At 38.3% G+C, this 23,998-nt stretch overlaps 1 protein-coding gene across 4 annotated transcripts in view; it reads right to left on the minus strand.

Moving 5' to 3' along the window:
* The window catches only part of SLIT2 (slit guidance ligand 2), a 318,505-nt gene that overhangs the window by 75,443 nt on the left and 219,064 nt on the right, over positions 1-23,998 (minus strand). For 2 of the 4 annotated variants that reach the window (XM_037140742.2, XM_053672434.1), the window contains exons 10-18: positions 22,517-22,588; positions 21,697-21,768; positions 14,932-15,003; positions 10,524-10,667; positions 10,244-10,407; positions 9,248-9,271; positions 5,411-5,561; positions 2,453-2,527; positions 814-957 (exon numbers count right to left, since the gene is read on the minus strand). In XM_037140742.2, coding sequence (XP_036996637.1) covers positions 814-957; positions 2,453-2,527; positions 5,411-5,561; positions 9,248-9,271; positions 10,244-10,407; positions 10,524-10,667; positions 14,932-15,003; positions 21,697-21,768; positions 22,517-22,588 — 918 coding nt within the window. The remainder of the gene's footprint in view (positions 1-813; positions 958-2,452; positions 2,528-5,410; positions 5,562-9,247; positions 9,272-10,243; positions 10,408-10,523; positions 10,668-14,931; positions 15,004-21,696; positions 21,769-22,516; positions 22,589-23,998) is intronic. The other 2 variants (XM_037140744.2, XM_053672435.1) reach the window with 1 other exon arrangement.

A 23,998-nucleotide genomic window follows, 5' to 3' on the forward strand; every position in this document is an offset into this window, starting at 1 on the left:
TGCTGCTTGGAGACGGTTTTCCTTTGTGTCTTCCAAAGGCTCTGGAGTTCACTTTGTGCCTCTTCTGAGTTTCAGGCCACCGCTTTTGTCAAACATAATTATATACTTTGGAGATAATGAACAGGACATACGTGCTCTGTAGGAAACTCAAATAACTCAGACCATTGTCCTTACTACTAGTCACTCCCATCCCATCCCCTTTGGCCAACGACCTTCTGGAAACATATAGAATTTATATTTTCCTGACCTCACAACCCTTAAGCAAGGAAGCAGACATCCTCTTAGCATCCTTGCTTCGAAGTTCATAGTAAAGTTTCCAACACCGATCGGCCTCTTTTGTACTAAGACCTTGCAGGTGCAGACAAAGGTGTTCTCCAGGGAAGCGGCCATCCTGCCACAGGGCTTGGAGTGGACTCTGAAGCTAGTTACATGGGGCCAGGACAGAGTTTTAGATGGAGGTGTTTGAGGAAAAGGAAGAGGAAGGATCATGCTGAGGTGGATCAGAGGAGCCAAATCTCTACAAGCAGTGGATTGAATGTGATCTGTTATTTTTGTTGTTGTGGAGTTGCAGCAAGGAAAGACCCGTTTGCTCTATTGCAAGCAACATGCTGAAGTCAGCAGTATTAGAGAAAGAGACTGCATCCAGGGTGTGTGTGTTTAAGAGAGAGAGAGAGAGAGAGACAGAGATGGCTGGTGGTTGGCGGGGGTGGGCGATGAGGAAGATTAGAATCTCCAACCCCTCTCCAGGATTATAACCGCCAGTGAAGTGCAATCCTGTAGTAGAAGAACCACAATGTGCATTATAATACTTACAAAGTTTTGAGACTTTCCAACCCCTTGAACATCTTATGCTGCACATTTTCCAAGCGATTACTCGTGAGCAGTATTTCATTCACACCAGAGGCTCCTTCGAATGCTCCCTCTTCAATATCTGTGATCTTATTGTTGCTAAAGTTTCTAAACAAAAATTGTTGAAACACAGATTTTAAATGATTTCTTCCTAACCGTGAGGACACGGAGCTGTGTTTGATCCATTTCCTCTACGGGACACCCTCCCACAGTTGCCAAGCCCCTCTCTGCCCAGCATTTCCAGGGCTCGGAAGAGACACCACTTTCTGATTTCATCAAGTTGAAGTGATGGTAATACTAAGTAAGGGTATGTCCACAGTGAAAAATACCAGGCCCATCATTGTCAAAATAATCTGAATGGGGCCCCAGGAGTATAAAGTTCTTGAGAGCAGGTATTGAGTTGCGTCAGTCTTTGTTTGCCACAAAACTTAATAAGCAAGTTTTGAAAGAAATGCTGCTGATTAAAAGGGTTGAATGAATTAATGATTAAAAGAAGGCAATTGGGTAGAGAGAAGAATGAACTAAAGTGTGTGAGCATTTAGACAGCATCAGAAATAATCTGATTATGAGTTTGTCCCCAGTGAGATTTACGTAGCAATGTGCCAAAATCACCAACTTGATGATCTGTATTTTGTTTCTCACTGCCATTCCAAGACTAGGAGCATCATTTTATTCCTCTCAGAGCACTGCGCATAATAGCTGCTCAATAAATATGTATTCAATTGAAAGGCATCTTATAGCTAAGAAGAAAGAGTAGTTTGTATTACAGAAAAAGAAGGACAATGAAGCAAGTAGAAACTCTTTAGGAGATACTATGTAATATGGAGGTCAAGTGATCAGAAGTAGTTCAAGTCTTCTCTGCCTCTTACAGTCTATGACCGTGGGCCAGGTACATATAGAAAAGCACAGATATCACAGAAAAATGCCCCTTTCCTCCTCCTGCTGTTTCCTCATACACGGAGGGTGCTCCCTTGGCCTTACACTCTTGGCCTTTGTTCTGCCTCACCCGCCCCGCTGCCTCTTCCCTGCACAGTGGGGTGAAGTACTGTCTCAAGTGTTGCTGAAACTGCTGAGCTTACAAAATTATTTTGAAATATGAGTTGTGAATGTGTAGTAACACAGTTGAGCTATCAAGCCAGTTTAGCAATCATTAATTTTGACTATCTCCTAATGAAAGTTTAATGAAGCAAAAAGTCAAATAGTTGACATGAATGTGCTGAAAGAGAAATAACAGCTTGGTTTGTGGGATAGTAAAGGGAGTTACAAGGCATTACTGAACCCATCTCCTAAAGTGCTGAGATGCTGGGTTCCCGCTGTGGCTGCACATCGGGCCCGCTGTCTGAGGCACAGTGAGATGCCAGCGCCCGGCTATGGAAATGAGGTTGGCATCACTAGAACACACAGAAAAGACCCAATTGCTCAGGTTCCTCTCAGAGATGACCCTAAATCAGGCCACAGGTAGTCAGTCACTCTATGGAAATTTCTCGGGACCTTTTATGTTTTCCAGTTTCCAAATACATCTAAGTCAAACGGCAAAGGGATGGGAAAACCATGACGGAAAACCACGACAGAAATTTACAAAGATGGCTAATGCACGGCTTACATTTTGCGCAACTGAGGAAGTTTCTTGAAGATTCCCGTAGCTTCCAACACAGTGAATTCATTATTATTGAGACGTCTAGGAAAAAGAAACAGAAACGTTTCTTTTCTGAGCCAGGAAGGGATATGATTTTATTTCTCATACAGAATGATAACATCATTTGGTGATTGTCCTAAAGCAAGCTATAGGACACACCTCACAGAAGATCCAGGGAAAACACAGCTGCCCCTCAATTTGCACAGGGGATTACTTCCAGGGCCCTCCTTGGATGCCCAAATCCATGGATGCTCAACTGCATTTTACAAAATGATGCAGAGTTCGCACATAACCTACACACATCTTCCCGTACGCTTTAAATCATCTCTAGATTAGTTATAATACCCAATGCAATGTAGATGCTATGTAAATAGATGTTATATTCTATTTTTTAGAAAATAATGCCTAGAAAAATGTCTGCTCACCTTTCATGTTCAGTACAGGGCCACCATCATAGGCCTAACTACATAGCACGTGTCGGCAACAAGGTGACTTAAAAAATATTTTCTGTACAAGTTTGTTTAAATTTGCAGATGGAGACCCCGGGAATGTGAAGGGACAAACGTACTGAGCATTTTTCCATTTCACTCAAATTGTCATGATCAAAATAAAATATATCGGAAGCGCATAGTAAAGAAACACAATAATCGAAAATCAAAACAAGCCCTCATTTGGTAATCACAAACTTCATTTCTTGCTATTGCCTTTCTCCAAGACAGCGTTTTAGGCCACTTTTTCTAATTACATGCCCCCTAATTTTTTTTATTACTGGCTTTACTGATAGACAATTTATATGTCACAAAGTTCACTTTTTAAAGTATATAATTCAGTGGGTTTTAGCACATTCATAAAATTGTGCAACCATGTTTGCTACCAAATTCTAGGCTATATCTATCACCCCCAAAAGAAATCCCATGCCCATTAGCAGTCACTGTCAATTTGAGCCCCCATTACCTCTGTTCCTGGCCACCACTAATTTACTTTCTGTGCCTATAAATTTTCCTGTTCTGGACATTCCTTATAAATGGAATTGAACTAGATGTAGCCTTCTGTGGCTAGCTTTTTTCACTTTGCATATTATCTCCAAGGTTCATGCCTTTTGAGCACACGTCAGTGCTTCATTCTTTTACTGGCCAGTACTCCACTGATGAAGATCTGGGCTGCTTTCTACTTTTGGGTTATGATGGATGGTGCTGCTAGGATATCAGCGTACAAGACTTTCTGTGGACATGTGCTTTCAATTCCTTTGGATACACACATATGTGTGAAATTGCTGGGTCACGCGGTAAATTGACGTTTAACTTTTTGAGAAACGGCCACTCTTTTGCAAAGGGGCTACATTATTTTACAGTCCTGGCAGCAATGTGGGAAGGGTCCAACTTCTCTCACCTGTTACTGTCTTTGTTTGGATTTTTTGTTTGTTTGTTTAATGGCCATTCTAGCAGGTGTGCACCCTTAGCGCATTCTGGCTTTGATTTCTGTTTCCCGGATGCCTAATGATACTGAGAATTTTTCCTGTGCTTATTGGCCATTTGTGTATCTGAGGAAATGTTCATACATATACACTGACCACTGTTTAACTGGATAATGTACATGTCTATTTTTTACTTTGTTGTTGAATTGTAAGAATGCTTTATTTATTCATTCTGGTTATAATGAATAACCATATATATGGTTTGAAAATATTTTCTACCAAGTGCCAATTTTTAAATGTCTAATTGTAGAAAATCCTTAATTTCTTAAAATACAAATATCACCTCTGCTGAAAAGTAAATTAGATGCTAGTTTCTAATATTCTTGATTAGACAACTAAGCATACTTCACATATTTGTTATGCTGGAAGATATGATTTGAATTATCATTTTAGTATTGTTGGAAAGAAGCACAGCTCCCTACTTGAGCACAAAAAAATATAGTTTGGGGCTTTAATTGCATGGTCTCTAGACATTTCTAAAAGTCCTGTCACTACAAAATAGCTTTATTAACTAATAGGAATAAGAAAACATCACCATAATCACAGATAGTTAGTTTCTGTCATCTCTTTGAAAGCATTACATTATTTTTAATTATTCAATCCCTTAAAATTCATTAAGTCACAGGCATGAGTTTAGGTGCAGTGGGAAATGAACTATAACGCACGATCCCTGTCATCAAGGGGCTAAAATCCAGTCAGGATTGTACATGCACAGAAAGACGGCCAACTCTGTGAAGTGGATAATGACAAATACCAGATGGTACTAGACATAAGTGTGGCTAAAATGTTCAGAAAATGATGAGATTTCTGGTTTTTTCTTGGATTTTAGAACACTAACATTAAATGTCTCCCTTCTATAAATAAAGTCAGCAAAGGCAAACCGTGCATGGACATGACACCTATGAACGACTCCGACATGTGCCAGGCCCTTTGTCAGTCACGGTTATAAATCCACATCTGATCACACCCTGCCTCTCTGCTCTTCCCGGTATGCTAGCCTCTGTGCTTTAGTACGTGATAGTCCTTCCAGCCACGAGGCAGTGGGGGGTAGTACAGCAGATATAAAAGACTCTTTTTGAATTCACAATGAACAGAGATTCAAAATGGTGATTCTCAAACTACTTTATTTGGTTGCCATAAAGACTAAGTGTGTTAAAATTCTGTTGATTGTTCAGAAATGGGTTTGGCAAATATCACGCTCAAGAAACAAATATCACGTGAATGTTATTACTCATAGCATGACTAACTAAATTTCTGTAATTGTATCTTGGGCCAGAAAGATGAAGTAAGATAGCCTTTAAAATGTTCTTGTGCACAGAACAGTTATATCAATGTGTATTTACTAAGATTAATGTAATAATTCAGAATAAAAGAGCAAGACCGAAATTTCAATGCTTCTATGCTCCTGTCTCCTCCCTCCCACCCTGGGTTCTGTAGGATGAGAAACTTACAGTTCTGCAGTGTACTGAGGAATGTGGTCTGGGATTTTGGTGAGTTTCTGATTGGAGCAGTCGACTGTGGTTCCTTCACAGCGACACTTTTCAGGGCAAGCCAGATCTGCAAAGCAGTCCCCGCTTAATTTTGATCGATAATCTTCTGTACCTATTGAGGATTCAAGCCAAGAAAAATAAAACAGAAAGATACTGAGTCTAAAGGTTAGAATGTCTGTTAATTTGTAGGAAGAAAAAAAGGAAGATAACTCTAGATTATGCAGCAGGGAGACAACTTAGGGGAATTTGGTCAATGGATGTCAGGAGAGGGTTAAAACAAGGGCTTGGAATTTGCTGGAAAAAAAAGAGTAACTAGATTCACAGGACAGGAAAACATTAAAAGAGATGAGCTTTTCACAGCTGTACTTTCTGCTGATCCAGTTATGAGCCATTCTAAGCCTATTTGACAGCGAATCACACAATGGCTATTAATTGTTAAAAAGATTATTTTTTTTTCTCTGAGTCAAGAATTTAAAATGTATCCAGTCATAAACATATCCCTATATATCATTTAAAATTAGGGCTTTCAAGGCAAATAGATGTACTCAGGTTTTTTAATGGTCTATGGTCTTTTATTATTCTCCCCCTCTCACATAATCTCCAGAAATGCCTAAAAAGCCCTCTTTTTTTTTCTTTGGATTTGATAAAGAGAGACCAGTACGTCCTGATTTAAGCCTCAGCAGCTTGCCATGCTGTAGAAAGCTGCGTGACGTTCCATGGTGCTTGACGCAACCATGTTTTACTCATACCTGGCAACCACATGGTTAGATCAAGCACAACAGAAAATCTCGCTACATAATCACTACACCATCCACTAGGCCAAGGGGAAGACGGAGAGGAAGGATGAGGGGAAGCAGGAGGAAAGCTAAGACGTTCTGGAAACGTAATACTGTTTACATGACATGCATTCTTCCCGCAGAATGTTTTGGACCATAGTAAGAGTATTACTACCGAAGATTTCCTGGAAACACAAAGAAGGGGCTATACGGAAAGGTGCGTCCGCTGTTCCTCAGAACCGCAGAATGGAAACAGCAGCTTTTCAGGAACAACCTCCAGGAAGAAGTTGGACGTAAGCTACAAGGACAACAGAGAGGCTCAAAAGATCTGTGGTTTCTTCTTGGGAGAAAAAAAAAAAAAAGAAAGGCGCAAAAGACGGAGACTAGAAGAAGGTAGGTACAACCAGGATGGAAAAGGGGGGACATTATGTTTCAGATCAGACACTTTACTTACAGCCCATATGGTGAACTCCTGTAAAAGTAAAGATCACCAAGAAGGAAAGAAAGACAGCAATCCCGATTAAGATTAATAGGCATGTATAGATATAAAACTAAAGGTCTCTTTCTTCTTTCCCTGCTGTGGCAATTACTGGGCAATGGTATGGAAGGCTAGGAATTGTCATGCTTTGTAAACTTTTATAATAATTTTTTGAAGTGTAGTGTTCTTATAGGAAAAGCAATGGCATCCAAGATGCACAGCACAAATTAAGTTCTGGTCAATTCCTTTAAAAGATGAACTCTCCGCAAGGTGGATTTTCTTTTGAGTTCTCACTATGATATCTAGAATGCATGATGGAATGGTGGTAGGCAAATGAACATGTAAAATTAAGTGAAAAATTAGTCGTGTAGATCTTCAAGGATTATCATTAGCACATTTGGACTAATCCTTAGGTTATGGCTCACATGCTTTTTAATCACCTTTCCAATTTACGAATAATGCCACTCAGTTAAAATGGAATCAGATAAAAAGCTTGCAAAGCTAACGTAACAGTTTCATTACACTTGGAAATTAATGCCGTGGCATTTATTGAAAATCTTTTATATTGTGGTTTAAGCTTTTGTGTTAAAATTGAAATGAGAAAATACTGGGAACTAAGTCTAAGTAACAGGTACACTAGGTATCTTACACTTAGAGTAATTCACCTCCTACACAATGACAATGACTCATTATATGGTGACTCTTCAGATATGCTCAAATTTCATTAAAATCTGGAAGAAAAGGGACAGTAAGGCCAAAGATTCTTCTGAATCCTCACTTCTACAATTATTGTCTTAAATAGCGTAAACTGAATGACCATAAACTGACAAGTAAGCCATGAGATCTGATGTAAAAGGTATTTTCTTTTTTTTAATAATTAATTTTATTTAGTTATTTTTCAAGTACAGTTTTTTGTAAAAGGTATTTTCTAAAACCTATTTTGGCTGCTGTCAAGAAGTGGGTAAAAATGCAGTCAAATTTATGACAACAAATTGACTTTTGTTCTTTATTTGGTGAATCAAAAATATTAATTTCTAAATTATTAATGAATTATGCTTAAAATAATGTGTTATGTAATAAAAAACTATTTAAAATAATATATTTAATGTTATGAAATAATGAAGTATATTTTAATGTAATAGATTGAATAATTCACTTACAATTATATTAACTGTTATAATTTGGGAGTTTAAGTAATACTGTTTTATCCTATAAGTGTTTTGGTACTTAGAACAGATATTTTGCTGGGTAAATAATAGCTATCAGATATCTTTCTACCTAATAATTGGGTAAAAATAAGGTAAACCAATCAACCTCTGTTCAACATGTTACTTTTTTTGACATGCTGATTCTTACGCTGCCAGTGTAATAAGTAAAAAATTATTGATCACTCAAGCTCAAAATAGGTAATAAAACAAAACCTGTTAAATGCATAACATTATTCAAATCATAACTCAAGGATGGCAAGCAACACCTGTCTCCTTAAAAAGGAGACCAGACCCAGAGTTCTTTAAAAAATAGGTATGATTTTATACACTAACTCTACAGAAAGTATCTTTATTTATAAATGTTAAAATACATCAGAGCCTAGGATATACCAGGACATGGTAAATGTGGCTGATCAATCACTACTCAACATATATAATTTTTAATATAATGGTTTAAAACAAACAAGTCAAGAGGCATTTTACACAATTGGCAAGCAAGAAAAGAATAGATAAAGAAACATGCTTCAAAGAGCTAGTTCTGGAATCTTCAGCTTTGATAGTGTTAAGAGTGTAGTGCTAAAACATGTCCCCTACTTCTCTAAGAACTATTCATTCACTGGCCTAAATTATTCAAGCACCTAGTGCTCATGAACTTCTGATGCTTTGCGGGTTGATGTCAATGTTGTGTTTACGGAGCTGCACTCTGGCTCCCAGAGGTCAGGTATGTTGAGTCACAGAGAAAGTACCACTGCATGTAAATCAACAGGAAGCTGCTGCTTTTGTATAAAAAGTAAAGCAACAGTAAGCAAAGTCAAGAGAAAATTAAGGTACACTCTTTTCACGTAAATATAAAGACAATAAAAATAAATAAATCCCATGACTGAAAATCACAACTGTGTGTTTGTAGCTGATTTCATGAAGAACTAGCTCTTTGACAGCAGAAAGTTCTCTGTCTTTAAAACCAGCTCGTAAGCAACGTTTTAAAAACAGGTCAAAAGATCAGATATATAATGTAAGGAGAGAAAATGATTTAAGTAGAAAGCCATAGGTTCAAACATCTTAGCTCTACTGTGAGAAATTTTAGACAATGCGCCAAAGAGAGAGAGGAGAAATAAAAGGTGGGAGTTTAATAATATATATATATATATTTAACATTAGAAGCTGCATGCAAAGGTCAGGTGTTCAGGAAACAGCTCTAAGTGATCTATGCAGAAGTCATCTATCTACACAGTACCCACTGTACTTTCAGAAGCATGCATATCAAAGTTTTAGAAGCTATATTTTATAAGGTGAAGAAAGGGTATCTGTAGTTAGTCCTACTACCGAGCAAACCTACCTGGAATGAAATACTGTTCTTTAGCTAAATAAAAAAAGAGAAAAAATAGAATATGCACCTGAATGTCAGCAAGCAGAGATATGAGTTATATTAGATTAAGAATGGACTAAAGTTACCACAGATAATTAAGTGATAATGCATATTTTCAGCAGGGGCTGAAGTATAATAATGTAAAGTGAGTAGTAAACACATCTAGAACCAAGGATGATACCCAGCTTTGTCTTGATACTAGCTTTTTAGTCTGAATTAATTGCCGAATGAGAGACCGGCTTGAGATAGTTAGGTAGCATACTACTTAAACCCTACAGAATGTATTTTATCATAAGAAAATAGAAAAGATTAGACCAAAGCAAATTGTAAGTTTCAATGAAGTAAGCTTTCTATTTAAAATTAATACATCTATGGTTAGTTTTCTATAAATAAATGTAATATTCCCAACATGTTAAAAGGTGGCCTTTTGGGGGGAAAATGTAGTCTCACAGTCCTATTCAAAAAAGAGAATGCAAAAATGAGGAAAAAGTATTCAGTAAGGGATCAGGAGATTTTCCCCCCTACTTCTCAGCCTGAGCAAATCACGTAACCAAGTCTCAGTTCATTTCCTGAAGCAATGAAAACATGATTAATTACCTTAAGTTTCTCAATGGAGAATGATATCACAAACATGAGACTTAACAGGCTTAAAAGGCACTGTGAGTTAACTAAAAGGCCCCTGTTAGGTTGGCACCCTGGGAATACAGTGTGAGGCAACCATGCATCATTTTTTTCTTGGCCAGTAGCCTATTTCTTCTGCTTCATATAGTGTAAAAAAATGTTACCCATAGGAGGCCTATATGAATTGTGCTTATGGTCCTCTTTATTTTTTCTTTAGGTATAGAAGACAAAGAAATATGGTTGCATAATGGTTGGTAGTTCAGGCAAAGGCCAACAGTCTCTAGGTGTCCCATACTCGCTGTTTTTGGTAACACAGGGGAAATGCCATGTGAGGTACACAATTACCTGAACAACGGAACTTCTTGCTTTTGATCTGTCCAATTCTTTTGTTTGCCAGACGCCGGGGGCTGGTGCAGCGGGCACCACTGGTCTCGATGGGGTTGGTGTGGAGATAATCAGCCAGCCACTTGAGATGGCAGTCACAAATAAAGGGGTTCTGGGCCAAATGCCTTTCAGGAACACATACAGAACAACTTTTTTTATACAGGACTTGCAAGGAACTCAACTCTCAAGTTCAGAGTGAAAACAGTGGTCATCAAATGTGATCCAAAGCACATATACGTACATGGTCTGAATGGCCCGTAGAGGTGAGAAGGTCCCCTTCGCGATGGTCTGAAGCTTGTTGTCGTATAAGGAGAGAAGGTTCAAGTTGTGCAGATCCTGGAAGGCATCTACCCGAAGGCAGTTGATCTTGTTGGCATTCAATAACCTGTTTGGTCAAAGAGTTGAAGAATTAAAGTGTGGCATCTCCTGACTTGCCTTTGAAATTGTGTCCTTGAGAAAACCCAACCAAGAAACATGTTTCTTCTATCCTCAACACTGACATGTGTACTGTCATAATTCAGGCGTCCCCGGCTGCAGATTTGGGGTTCTACCAGATAAAGCAAGGTGCATGTAGTCTGAGGAATGCCTAAAGCTAGTGGTGTTTATGCATTTATTTAATAAAATAAGTAAATTCTCTAGAAGGCATAGAGGTAGTACAGTAGGCAAGAGTGGGTGAGAGCCAGCCTCTGCTGTCAAGGATGAAATAAAAGGGAAAAAATGGTCCATGAAACCTTAGTCCCTTGAACTATTCCATGAAAGAGATGTGCAGTCTGTCCCCAAAGCAGAAGACAGTGCCCATCTTCTAAAACACAGACCAATCACATCGCCCCTCTCTCCAAACCCTGCAACAACTCCCACTTCACTCTGAGCAAAGTCAAAGTCCTATTGACACCAGCCAACACCACCCAGTAAGATCTTTAGTGCCCCCTTCTGAACTCTGCAGCCTCTAAGTTCTCTCCTCCAGGCTGTTTCCGCTCCAGCCACAGAGGCCTCCTTGCCACACTCTCTTCACTGTTTGGAATGTTCTCCCAGATGTCTGCCTGGTTAACTACCTTGCTTCTCTGAGTCTGTTCAGATGTTGCCATTTCAGTTCAGCCTACCCTAACCACTCTCTTCCATCCTGACAGCCCGTTTGCCCCTCCCCAAGCCCTAGCACTCTCAATGAATTTATGTTGATCTACCTTTGCTATTTCATTAAGTACAACTTTCCATCTCGTAGATGCGAGTTACTTATTTATTCTATTCAAGAGCTGACTGTCATTTGCATGTCCCTCTTCCCAAGGGTATAAGCTCTGGACAGCAGGGATATTTGTCTATGTTGTTCCCTGATATTTCCCAGGTGCCTAGCATGTGCTAGGTGCTCAATAAACACTTGCTGTTAAACAAAGACAGGATAGTTCTGTTGGAAAAGGATATGGTACGTGACCATATTAAAGGCCCACATTTTGCATAATAACTGTATAAATACCTGTTTAACGTGGTTTAACACAACAGGCCACACATTCATTTTTTTTCTTACATGTGAATCAATATTCTACATTAATATTTTGTGGAACTGTGGCTTGCAGATCCTACACTAGCAAACATCGTCCTCACAGGTGACTCGGGATTGTGTCCGAGCTTTATTCCTTTGGACTCACCTTTGGGAACATACGTGGCCAAAGTTCCACTTTTCTCAAACCTCCAGCCTATCAAGGCCTCACAGAAAGGCTATCTTTTCTATAACATGTCTTCTGCCCAACTAAACTATTCTTCCCCTAGGTTCCAAAGGAAGTTATTCAGTGTTGCTTAGTCTTTTTTTAATCAGTCAACAAAGTATTTATTGAATTTATTGCCTTAGCTGTTGTGAGTTGGTAATAATGAGCGTTGGGGGAAACTGAATTCAATAATTCAGAAAATGCACCTGGCGCAGAGAAGATGCTCAGTAGGTGTTCTTATTTGCCTTCCATTTCTCTCGTGTGAAAGCAGCGTTGGTCTCTTAGAATTTGAGGCCACTTGAAGGAGTTCAGGGACTGGTACGGGGATTCGGTGAATGAGGAAGCAGCATACCAGGTAGATCCCACATGAAATCCATCTCACTCCATGCTGATCAGAAGCACAGGCTCTTGAGAGGCCTGACGAGCCCCAGAGTCCTCGTATCTACTCCAAGTGAGACTGTTCAGGCACCAGAGAGACCTAGACTTATCGCCTAGTTCATGGAGGCCCATGTTGCCCAAACAGTTTAGTCCTCTGTGGGCAGGAAATTTCCTTGATATGTCTTTTTCCCTCTCAACATGTTGCTCAGTGCTTTGATACTTAGGACCTTAACAACTATTTCATAGCTAAAAAATACATGTGCGCTATGCAGTTTGAGTCTGTACGCCACATTATCTGACACTCGGAAAAGTTTTCCCTTTGGCTTCAAGAATCTCTAATTAACATGAAGCATTTCTGTTTTACTAGCTGGCTTTTTCAGGTGTTCCTCGCATGCGCGAAGCTATGACTTCCTCGTGGTGGTTTTCTTTGCTGCACTCTTTTCTTTTTATTCCCTTTCAGGAGCCAAAGTGTTGGCCTTCTCTGTGTTCTACACAATACTTTCCTAAAAGCTCAGAGGCCTGGCTTGAGGTTGGCCTGATTAATCCCACTTCTCTATAACACAAGTTCCACGGACCTTATTCTCTAATTCATCAGCCACCCACAGGAAGCAGGTAGAGCAGAGAACATTAAGGACAAGAAAACCAGTGGGGGCCCTGGAGGACAACTGAAGAAGGTGCTTTGCTGAGCATTTTGTACTTTAAATGTGTGTGGTCCCAAAATCAGGTGGAAAAAAGCATTGGACACTAATTTATTTAGTTCCATTTACCTACTTCTTCCCCCCCAAATACTAAATTTATTCAAGCAGATCTAAGATGCTTAACCAAGTTCTCAGTAAGCTGTAAAGAGACAATCATGTCTCTTTACAGGCCTGAGCTTAAGATAGGGCCTTAGTACAGTGATAAAACACTAGGCTGAGGGAATCTACAGAGAAGCATTGCATACAAGATCAGAAATGATGATTGCTAACTCTACTGCAAGGGTTAGCAGATCATTAGAACCTCAAGAAAGTCATTAGGTGACAAAGATCAGCAACTGTCCTGGCTCCTTGGTTTGTTGGAGACAGTGAATGGAGAAGAAATGGACAGCAGCTGGCACAGGGAGGGTAAATGCTGCCTGGTTAACAACTTGCTTCATTTGTGTGGGTGTGCATGTAAAAGCTGGGCATGATATAAAGTGTGTTCCTAGATAGTGATGGAGAATTTAAAACATGAATAATAGAATATACTATGAACACACATTTATCAAGTAAGACAAAATATCTATATTTGGGAAGTTTGTGGAATTAGGAATAATTTTTTTTTACCAAATAAATGATATAAACATCCACACCAAAAACAAGTGCATATACTTGAAAGAAAAAATAACATTCTAAATTTAAAAAATTTATATTAATGATTTTTCTATTAAAATTATTTTTTCAATTACAGTTTATACTCAGTATAATTTTGTATTACTTTTGGGTTTACAGCATAGTTGTTAAAGACAATCATATATTTTATAAAGTGATACCTGATATTTCCAGTACCCACCTGGCACAGTACATAGTTATGACAATATTAGTGACTATATTCCCTGTGCTGTACTCGCATCCCAGGACTGTTCTGTAACTACCAGTCTGTACTTCTCAATCCTTTCACCTTTTTTATCCAGTCCCACATGCCCCCTTCCCCTCTGACATCCATCAGTCTGTTCTCTGTATCTATGAGTCTGTTTTTGTTTTGTTTATTCATTTATATTATTCTTCGGATTCTACATACAAGTGAAATGAGACATTAAAATTTTTTAAAGCAGGCTGACTATGAACCAGTAGAGAGAAGTAATTATGTCTCCCTTGGCATCCTCAGCAGCGAGGCCAGTACATGCTCTACATGAAGTACCCTATATGTGTTTGGTGATTTGGACCAAATCTGAAGATCCAACAATCGCAGTCTTAATACTAGCATATTTTTTCCAATTTCTTTTCCACGTAAGCATTCATTAAAACACCTGGGGTCAAGTCTTAGTGGTATAACTATGTATACTAAATAGTTCTTTTCATGAAAAGGAGAAGTAGCTATTGTCTAAGCAGAGTGGTCTTTAAAGATATAATCCAGGGATTTGCAGATAAACCTCTCACTGAAGATTAGTTTGAGTGCTGCTGCTGTGTTCTGGCCTCAGGTACACCACCTTTATGTTGGGAGGTGTTACTCCAGAACTGTCACTCTTGCAGCTTCTTTGCACAAAGGCAGATACACACATAGTGCCATGTCTCTTTCCTTCCCAACTACTGTTAAATCAAACCAGAGAAGTTTCACAGAGGGCAGGGGTTGTAAAAGCTTTAAACAACAGGGCAGACAGGAAGCATATATATCCATGTCATTGTGGACAGAAAGGTTTTGGGACAACTTCAGAGTGTTGTGTCTTCAAATAAATAACCATCAACAATGTTAGTTCTGCTAGGCTAATCTTTTCCATTTCATTAAACTATGTCATTTTGAGTCAAACTTTTCTGAAGTCTCCATGAAAATATGAGATGGTACACTGACTAAAATATAATATTTGGTTCAATAGATCAGAAACAATCAATTACTTACAGTAGCTGTAAGGAAAATAATCCTTCAAATAAACTTTTTGGGAGTTCCGTGATTTTATTTCCATAGAGAACACTGAAAAATACATAATTTAAAAGATGAAAAAGTCAGGCACCAAACCAACATAACAAATTAGTCCAACACATGCATATTCAGGTATATTAAAGGTTGGTAAGCGCTCTACACAGACATAAACGCTTATGATAGAAAGTTTGGAGGACATGAAAAACAAGGAAAAATGAAGGAAATGAACACAGGTCATAATTCTATTGCCCTCTCATAGAACTGTTCACTGCTACATTGCTCTATTTTTTTAAACATACACACACACAGAGTTCATTTACAATTACAGCGCACTATGCAACAAAAGCAAATGCTGAATGTGGAATCCATTGCTCACCAAAGGGATGTGTTTTGGGCTTATAGTGTTGGTAAATAGTGAAAGAAATCCATCCGCCCTTTAGCTATACAATGCGTATGCTGGAGAAAGGTAAGACCTGTAGACAGTTGTCATTAGTATTAATACATGTTTCTTCCCACAGAAACATGAACAGAAATGCATCCTCATGGCACCCACTTCTGAAGAGCCACGATGTGGGAAGACCATCAGCGACTGATCCCCTCAGTACACCTGGTGCCTAGCTCAGGTTTCTGTACACAGTGATGTTCTAATTGGATTGAGAGGGAAGACTCTTTGATGAGTGAAATGAAAAATAAGTGACCAGAGGAACCAATTAAAGCATAAATTAACAAAGAAGGTAAAATAAGGGTATTTAAGCACCAAATGAATGGATATGGTTGACTCTTCATGTCAGTTATTAACAAGAGATCTGCCTCTTTTTAATGCCCCCTGCCAAAGTAGGAAACTGCAATTATGGGTAGGAAAAGATAGCAATCATATTTTTAAAATATTTTATTTATTTATTTTTAGAGAGAGGAGAAGGGAAGGAGAAAGAGTAGGAGAGAAACATCAGTGTGTGGTTGCCTCTCATGTGTCCCCTACTGGGAACCTGGCCTGCAGCCCAGGCATGTGCCCTGACTGGGAATTGAACCAGTAACCCTTTGCTTCACAGGCCCATGCTCAATCCACTGAGCTACACCAGCCAGGGCGCAATCATATTTTAAAAGCACAATTTGGCAATACATATCAAGAGTTCTAAAAAGGTTATATAAATTTTTACACAGTAGTTTCACTGAGGAGTTTAAAAAATAAATAGAGCTAAACAGTATTGTATGTATAAAATGTTAATTAGGGCATAATTTATGACAATGAAAAATTAAAATGTTCAAATCATGTCTTGAAGAATATTTAGTGACATGAAAGTATTCATGATATAATGTTTAAAAAAGCATAATATCCACATATGTAAATTTATCAATGTGATATACATTAACAAAATAAAGGATAAAAACCATATGTTCATATTAATAGATGCAGAAAAGGCATTTGACTAGGTACAGCATCAATTTATGAATACAACACTCAATAAAATAGGGACAGAATGAAAGTACCTAAATATAATAAAGGTCATATGTGACAAATCAAACCAAAAGAGGCCCCAAATAGCCAAAGCAATCTTGAGAAAAAAGAACGAAGCCAGAGGTATCATACTCCCTGACTTCAAATTATACTACAAAGTAAGAACAATCAAAACAGCATGGTGTTGGCAAAAACAAGACCCCCCCCACAAAAAAAAAGGTCAGACACATAGACCAATAGAGCCCAGAAAGAAACCCAAATGTACATGGGCATATAATTTTCAAGAAAGGAGCCAAAAATACCTAATGGAGAAAAGAAAGCCTCTTCAAATAAATGATGCTGGGAAAATTGGAAAGCCATATGCTAAGAATGAAACTAAGATGCTATTTGTCACCATACAAAAAAATAACTCAAAATAGATCAAAGACCTAAATATATAATGTGAAAGAATGAATTACATAGAACACAGATACTAAACTCATGGACTTCGTGTTAGAGACAATTTTATGAATTTGACCTTAAAGGTAAGGGAAGTAAAAGCAAAAATAAATGAATGAGACTGTATCCAACTTAAAAGTTTCTACACAAGAAAAAAAGTCAACAAAACAAAAAGACAACCAATTGAATAGGAAAAGATATTTGGATACAAAACCTCTGGTAAGGGATTTGAATCCAAAATATACAAAGAACTCATACAACTCAATAACAGCAAAACAATCCAATTAAAAATGGCTGACACTTCTGTCAAGAAGACATATAAATGGCCAATAGACACATGAAAATACGTTCAACTTTACTAGCTATCAGGGGAATGCAACTCAAAGTTACACTGAGATACTACCTCATACCTGTTAAATGATTATTATCAACAAGACAGGTAATAACAAGTGTCAGAGAGGTTGTGGAGAAAAGGGAACCCTCACTCACTGCTGGTAGGAATGTACACTGGTACATTGGTACAGCCACTATGGAAATCAGTGTGGCGGTTCCTCAAAAAATTGGGAATAGAGTTACCATATGATCCAGCAATTCCTTTCCTGTGTATCTACTAGAAAAATTTGAAAATATTTATTTGCAAAGATATATGCACTCCTATGTTCATTGCAGCATCATTCACAGTGGCCAAGTCATGGAAACAATGAGAGTGTCCTTCAAGAGATGAGTGGATAAAGAAGAGGTGGTACTTTTATACAAGGAATACCACTCAGCTAAACAAAAAGATGGAATACTGCCATTTGTGAAAACATGGATGGATCTTGAGAACATCATGCTAGGTGAAATAAACCAGAAATTGTCAAGAATCACACAATCCCACTCATAGGTGAGATATAAAACTGAAGGTAACAAATGAACAAATGACAGACAAACAACTCATAGACACATTAATAGTATAGTGGTTACAAGAGGGAAATCAGTCAGGGGGAAGATAGTAAAGAGTAAAGGGACTCAAACACATGTAGATGAAAGGAGATTTGACCTTGGGTAGTGACCACACAATGCAACATACAGGTAATGTATCAAAGAATTGTGCATTTAGATCCTATATTATTTTATTACCAATGTCAACCTAATGAATTTAATAAAATTTTTCAAAGCATAATATAAAGAACTAAATTACAACATAATTTTAATTTTGTATGTGTACATGTGTGTATGTGTGTGTACACACCCCCACTGCTCAAAAGTGGAAAATCTTATGATGGCAAGTGACTTGACATCCAGAGTGTATTTGAATTTGAGTATATTTTTCTTGTTTTTTTTTGTACATTCTCTCCAATGGACATAGATTACTTTTAAAAAGAAGAATAAGTATTTTCAAAAATAAATAAATAGATGTGATAACACATGAAGAAAAACTGAAATGAGAATCTAAATAATTAATATGTTTGGTAGGGAGCATTATATAATTTTTGGTTGAAAAGGAGGCAAATAACAATACATGAGAAATAAATAAGAGTGAGGGGAAAACTTCCTTTTTAAGATGTCAGTGAGAGGTTGGATATATTACAAAATTGAAGAAAATTCTCAAGAAAATAAATAAACCTGGGTGCTACATTGTGTAAACACACTACATTTGTATAGATTCCTGTGGTATAGGTATATAGCATAACATTGAAATGCATTTCTGTAAAATATAGATTTTTAAAAAGTAAATCAATTATCAAAGAAACAATTTTAAAAATTAAAGAAAAAAAAAGAGAAATCTGTGGTGTTGGGGTCAAGAAAGTAAGAGAACTTAGAAAGGATAAAGCAGGAATTAATATGTTTCAAGACTAAGAGTAAGAAAAGAGGAGGCTTTAGGAACAGGAATGAGCTGACCATGGCATTGGTTCAGGATATTCAACTCACTGTCATTCAGCAACAGATACTGCACACTCACTGTGTGCCAGAACATCGCTAAGTTCTAAGCTCGATGCCCAGCTACACTGAACCCAACTGTTATTTTTTGAATGTTTATCATCTGTGTGTCTCAGGCACTGAGATAAGGTCTGGCTTCAAAGAGCAATCCAGAAGAACAATGTTGAATACTGCAAGTTTTATATTTGGACCCCACTGAGAAGTAAAAAGGAAATATAATGCATATAAATAGTGGGAAAACCCATATAAGAATTTAGGGGAAAATAATTTTCGAGGTTGTTTATTTGAGACTTTTGCTTCAAAGGTAGGCTCAGCAGGAAAGGAGAACTAGCTAGGAGGTGTGTCATATTTGCACTGTGAAACTATTTTTTCCAACAAATTATTGTTTTCCATAAGATCAGGTTTAAAAAACAGATGTTTATTGCAAATGAGACAATTCGGTACATGGGATAAAAAGCAGATCACACAAGGATGAAGAAAATCCACCCACGTAGATGATTCTGGGTATATGGATTAAAAATCATGAAAATATTGTAATACAGAAATATTAAATAGGATGGAAATGAGATATCTCTAAAAAAAAAGTATAGCAATCCCAGGGCTGGGCACCTTTTCTTTACATGCAATAAGATCAACATGATAGAGAAGTTGAAGTGTCAAAAATCGAAAGACCAGGAATGAGAAGTGGGGGACAGACGTGACGCACATGCAGCATTCTACACACAGTGTTCAATTAAGATCATGGGGAACTGTTTATAGTCCTTTGGAACAACAGCGAAATCTTAAGGCCTCCTTTGTAGTTGTTCCCAGAAGAGAGGCTAGGGGTTCCAACTCTAGGACAGTAGAACACAACCTAAGATAACAGGGTACAGTCACACTGGGAGCCAGGCTTTGAATTCTCCTGCCCTGTGAGAAGCCAGAACTCCTACTAAAGATAAAAATATACAAAACTGAATCCTATTAAGATATCTATCATATAAAAAGTGTTGAGGGCAGGCTTCATTATCTAAATATATGGTAGAGAGCTATACTTATAAATTAAAAATTATGTCTATCCCCCTCAAAATTATTTATACCTCAGAATTAACACAGTAGGCAAGTTTAAAGACAGTATAGGTTGGAACATTTTCATTTTCATTGGAAACCAGTAGTAAAATGCCAGATACTGAGCAGGAGAGTTAAAAAGAGTCCAAGAAAAGGCTGTGGGAAGTGTAAACACAGCAGCCAGAATCAAAATACCAGTCTTTCACTATAGGCCTCTGTGGAATTGGGGAGCTAGTTAGTGAAGAGATGTACATAGAAAAAAATGAACTACAGTCATTGGCAAGGGGCTAATAAAAATGGGAAGAGAGCAAAAATTTATGTTGAGGATTTAGGGCATAAGAATTCTCTGGGTTAATTAAAATCCAGAAACATACAAATTGGTTAAGTATCAGAAGAATCCATCAAGGCCATATCTGTCATCTCCCAACTTCTCTTCGGCTTTAACAAAGCCAGCAGGGGAGTAATCTTATCCCCACTTTAGAGAACAAGGGAAGCGCAGGCAACTTAGTGAGACTTCTCCAACTTATTCTCTCTCTTTTGACATTTATTGATTACCTTTGAGGCACAGAGACTTGAAGGACCAGGAGTTGGTATGTTGCTCTGTCCTTTTACATGGCTGAGCGTGTCATCTATCTCCACTTTGGATAGCATTATTGTCCAGAGTACACATGGTAGCTTATGGACAGTGCGGGCAATTTATCTGAGTCTCACATTACACTGTGTTATTTTAGAGTCTGACAGCCCAACCCCCAGTACAATGCGTGACTACTAGACTTGACATTTTCTGCCAACAGTTGTAACCTTAACCTTGGACTTCCTGTGGTAAAACAAACAAACAAACAAACCCCCAAACAAACAAGCAAACAAAAAACCACAAAAAACGAACAATGAACCTGAGTAGATACTGCTGAAGGGATAGTTTTTAATTCTCTTTCTTCAAAGAAAATTGTATTTTTCTTAGTGGACCAGCCCAGCAACCTGAATACCCCTGAGCCCAGACACAGGCATCTGTCTCGTTCTTCCATTGGTATGAGCGAGTGTAAATTGTTACACGAACTCCGAGTGTTTATCTGTCTCTTGCACATGTGTATCCTGGAATGCCCACTGGTACCCACGACTTCTGAAGTTCAGAAGAGCTCCACAGTAATTTACATCAATAAGAACCCTCCTCTAAGCATCAAGTCTTCAACAATACATGCCAGCCTCCACTTTCAAACTTTAAAGTTAAAATCTGAAATAAAGGTTACTTTACTTGATGGACTTCTGAAAGTCTTTACAAGAAGGAATGACAGTGTTTATCCATTTACTTTAGAACCACTTTACATAGCTATCTCCCTGAAAGTCCTTTGACATTAAAAAGCTGTAAAGCTTTCTTATCTTCATACTATTGGAGATGAAAGCTGGTTCTTTCTGGGAAGTCTTAAGGGGATAAAGCAGGGAGTTGAGAGGACCTCTCAGTGGTCATCTTCCACTGTTCCCTGCAAGATGCCCCCCCAGCCTCCTTCTGAAGGGGCTGATATTGTCCCCAGAGATGGTGGCTGGCAGCTTAAGAATTATAAATACAACATTGACCAGAACATTCCAAAATAAACATTTCTCTTTTCTTTCAGAAACAAAAAAAATGATCCAAAAAAGGGGACTCTTGCTCTCTAAACAGCAAAATTATCAAGTCCTAAGATATATGCCCCGAAAATGGCTTATTTTAGTGACAGGGAGCATTCCTCAATGAAACCAATGGAGTTCATTAATAATTATTAATAGTTAACGTTATTAGTAATTCATGATACAAAAACTTCAAGAAGCGTATTTTAAAAATCCAAATTAAAACACGGAGCCACAGTTGGTCATGTACTGTGCCCTCTTTCAGTGCCGTTGGGGATACTCACAGTGAGTTCAGGGAGCGCAGTCCTTGGAAAGCATCTGGTGCCAGTTCAGAGACCTGATTATTGCTCAGGTCGCTAAGATCAGAAATAGGGTTCGGTTAAATGAAACAGAACGTCAGTGAGATTTACTACAGGAGAAAGCTACTCTTTGCCTTCTCGGGTCGGTGTTGTACTTGTCAACCTACATGTAAGATCTGTAACATAAAATATCTGAACTATCCTAAATTAAAGTGAAATCATCCTTTTAAATCAACTACTGACTCATTTCATAAATTGTTATACGATCTCACCTACAAGGGGAACCTAATCAACAAAACAAACAAGCGAGCAAAATAGAACCAGAGACATGGAAATAAAGAACAAACTGACAGTAACCCGGGGCGGGGTGGTAATGGGGGAAAGAAGGAAAGGAATGTGTATGAAGGACCCATGGACCAAGACAATGTGGGGCGGTGGGAATGAATGTGGAGTGGGTGGGGTGGAGGAAAGTAATAGGGGGAAAGTGGAGACAACTGTAATTGAACAACAATAAAAAAAAGAAAATAGAACATCTAAGATTTGACTATATACTATATTAAAACACATGCACTCAGACTGGTCTGAATCAATACGTTAAACTGCATAGAACCTTAATATATTGCAGAGTTTATCTGTTAATGTTACAATATTATAGAACCAGCAATCAAATAGTCATATTGCTTAATATTTAAGCTGTCAAATACCTAAGTAGTCATACTTAAATGGGTGTCTTTGCAGGGTCATGACCCGTAAAATTTTTAAAATTTAAAAAATTTACATATATCCCAGAATATTATCTACTCACATTCTTCTGAGCTTTTTATATGGTGAGAAAGCGCCAGGAGGGATGACCTTGATTGAGTTCTGCTCCAGACGTCTGCAATGAAAAAGTTCATCTTTTAAATGGAAACATGAGCTCTCGGAGATGTTTAATGCAAGCCCAGGATTCATGTCAAGAGGCAAAGTGGATGCAGCTCATGAGTAATATTTATTTTTCTCAAAAATGACCACTAAAACTAATTGTGCTGTGCCTTAAATGTGGAGCAAGATTGGGAATAAAAACAATTTTAAAAATTCCAGGTTTTAGGCATCGCATGTCCATTAACTATGATCTCACTTATATGTGGAATCTAATGAACACAATAAAGGGACAAAGCAAAGTTGGATCAGAGGCATGGAGCAGACTGAGGGATCTCAGAGCAGAAGGGGGGACTGAGGAGCTCAACCAAAGAACATACATGCACACATGCACAGCCATGGACACAGACCACAATGTGCTGAAGGTGGGGGTGGGGGGTCAAAGCGGGGACATCTGTTCACAGTGTGAACAATTAATAGAAGACCACTTGTACAATAGAGAAAGCACCTGTAAGAAACAAATTTGGGGGCATATTTTAATAGCGTCAATTTCAGTTCAGAAGGATGCACAGCAACACTGAACAGATATGTAACATATTTTAGAGACCATTATAACTCTTCCAGAAAGGAATTATTGTCAAACATTAAATCTTATAAACCTTCTCTGCCCTCTACAGGAAATTATAAGCTGCACAAAAATAATTGTTAAACTCAGACAATTAATTTTGAAGCTTCTTACGTAGCGCAAAATCTTCAATTCTAAATCCGTGTTGCCGGCATGAATTCAGTGATACGTCTGGATCCACTGATTCCCCACCTGCACATTTCACGTGAAACCCACCGCAGCAAAGCGCATTCGAGCACAGCTGCAACATTTCTACGATGCATTAGAACTGGAGAGTTGAAATAACTCCCATATTTTCTACTCTATGGTTCTGCTCTCAGAGGAGGACAAGATTGACCAACTTAGATATGAAAGAAACAAAGAAATCGAGTTCCATCAAGTGTTTTGGTAAGTATGTTAGTCCATCAAAACATGTTGCCTTTCATCCTCATGTCTATCCATATAAACATCCAGTAAACATTTCCAACCCTTCCCCTCTTCTCCTCTGCTCTGTATCCCAGAGCACTGACTTGTGGGAACCAGGAGTCCCCAGCACACTTTCCTACTGGTTTTCATGAAACTCAGCCAATGGGAGGCATTGGTGGGAGACGGCAGGTGGGAAGAAGGGAGAAGACTAGATGTTGTCCCCTCAGGGGGAGGTTCTTAGCAATGGTCCCCTCCCTCACTCATTCCAGCTCTGGCTGCAGCCATCTCCTGACTTAGTGTAACATCACTTTCTCCTTAGGTCATTACAGCCCTAGCCTGGGAGGTGAGCATAGCTTTCTACCTCTGTCACATTCTACCAGTGTTTAATTCATTCCTCAT

This window comes from Artibeus jamaicensis, unplaced genomic scaffold (genome assembly GCF_021234435.1).
Source record: "Artibeus jamaicensis isolate MK-2021 breed Jamaican fruit bat unplaced genomic scaffold, CSHL_Jam_final contig_76, whole genome shotgun sequence".
NCBI lineage: Eukaryota > Metazoa > Chordata > Mammalia > Chiroptera > Phyllostomidae > Artibeus > Artibeus jamaicensis.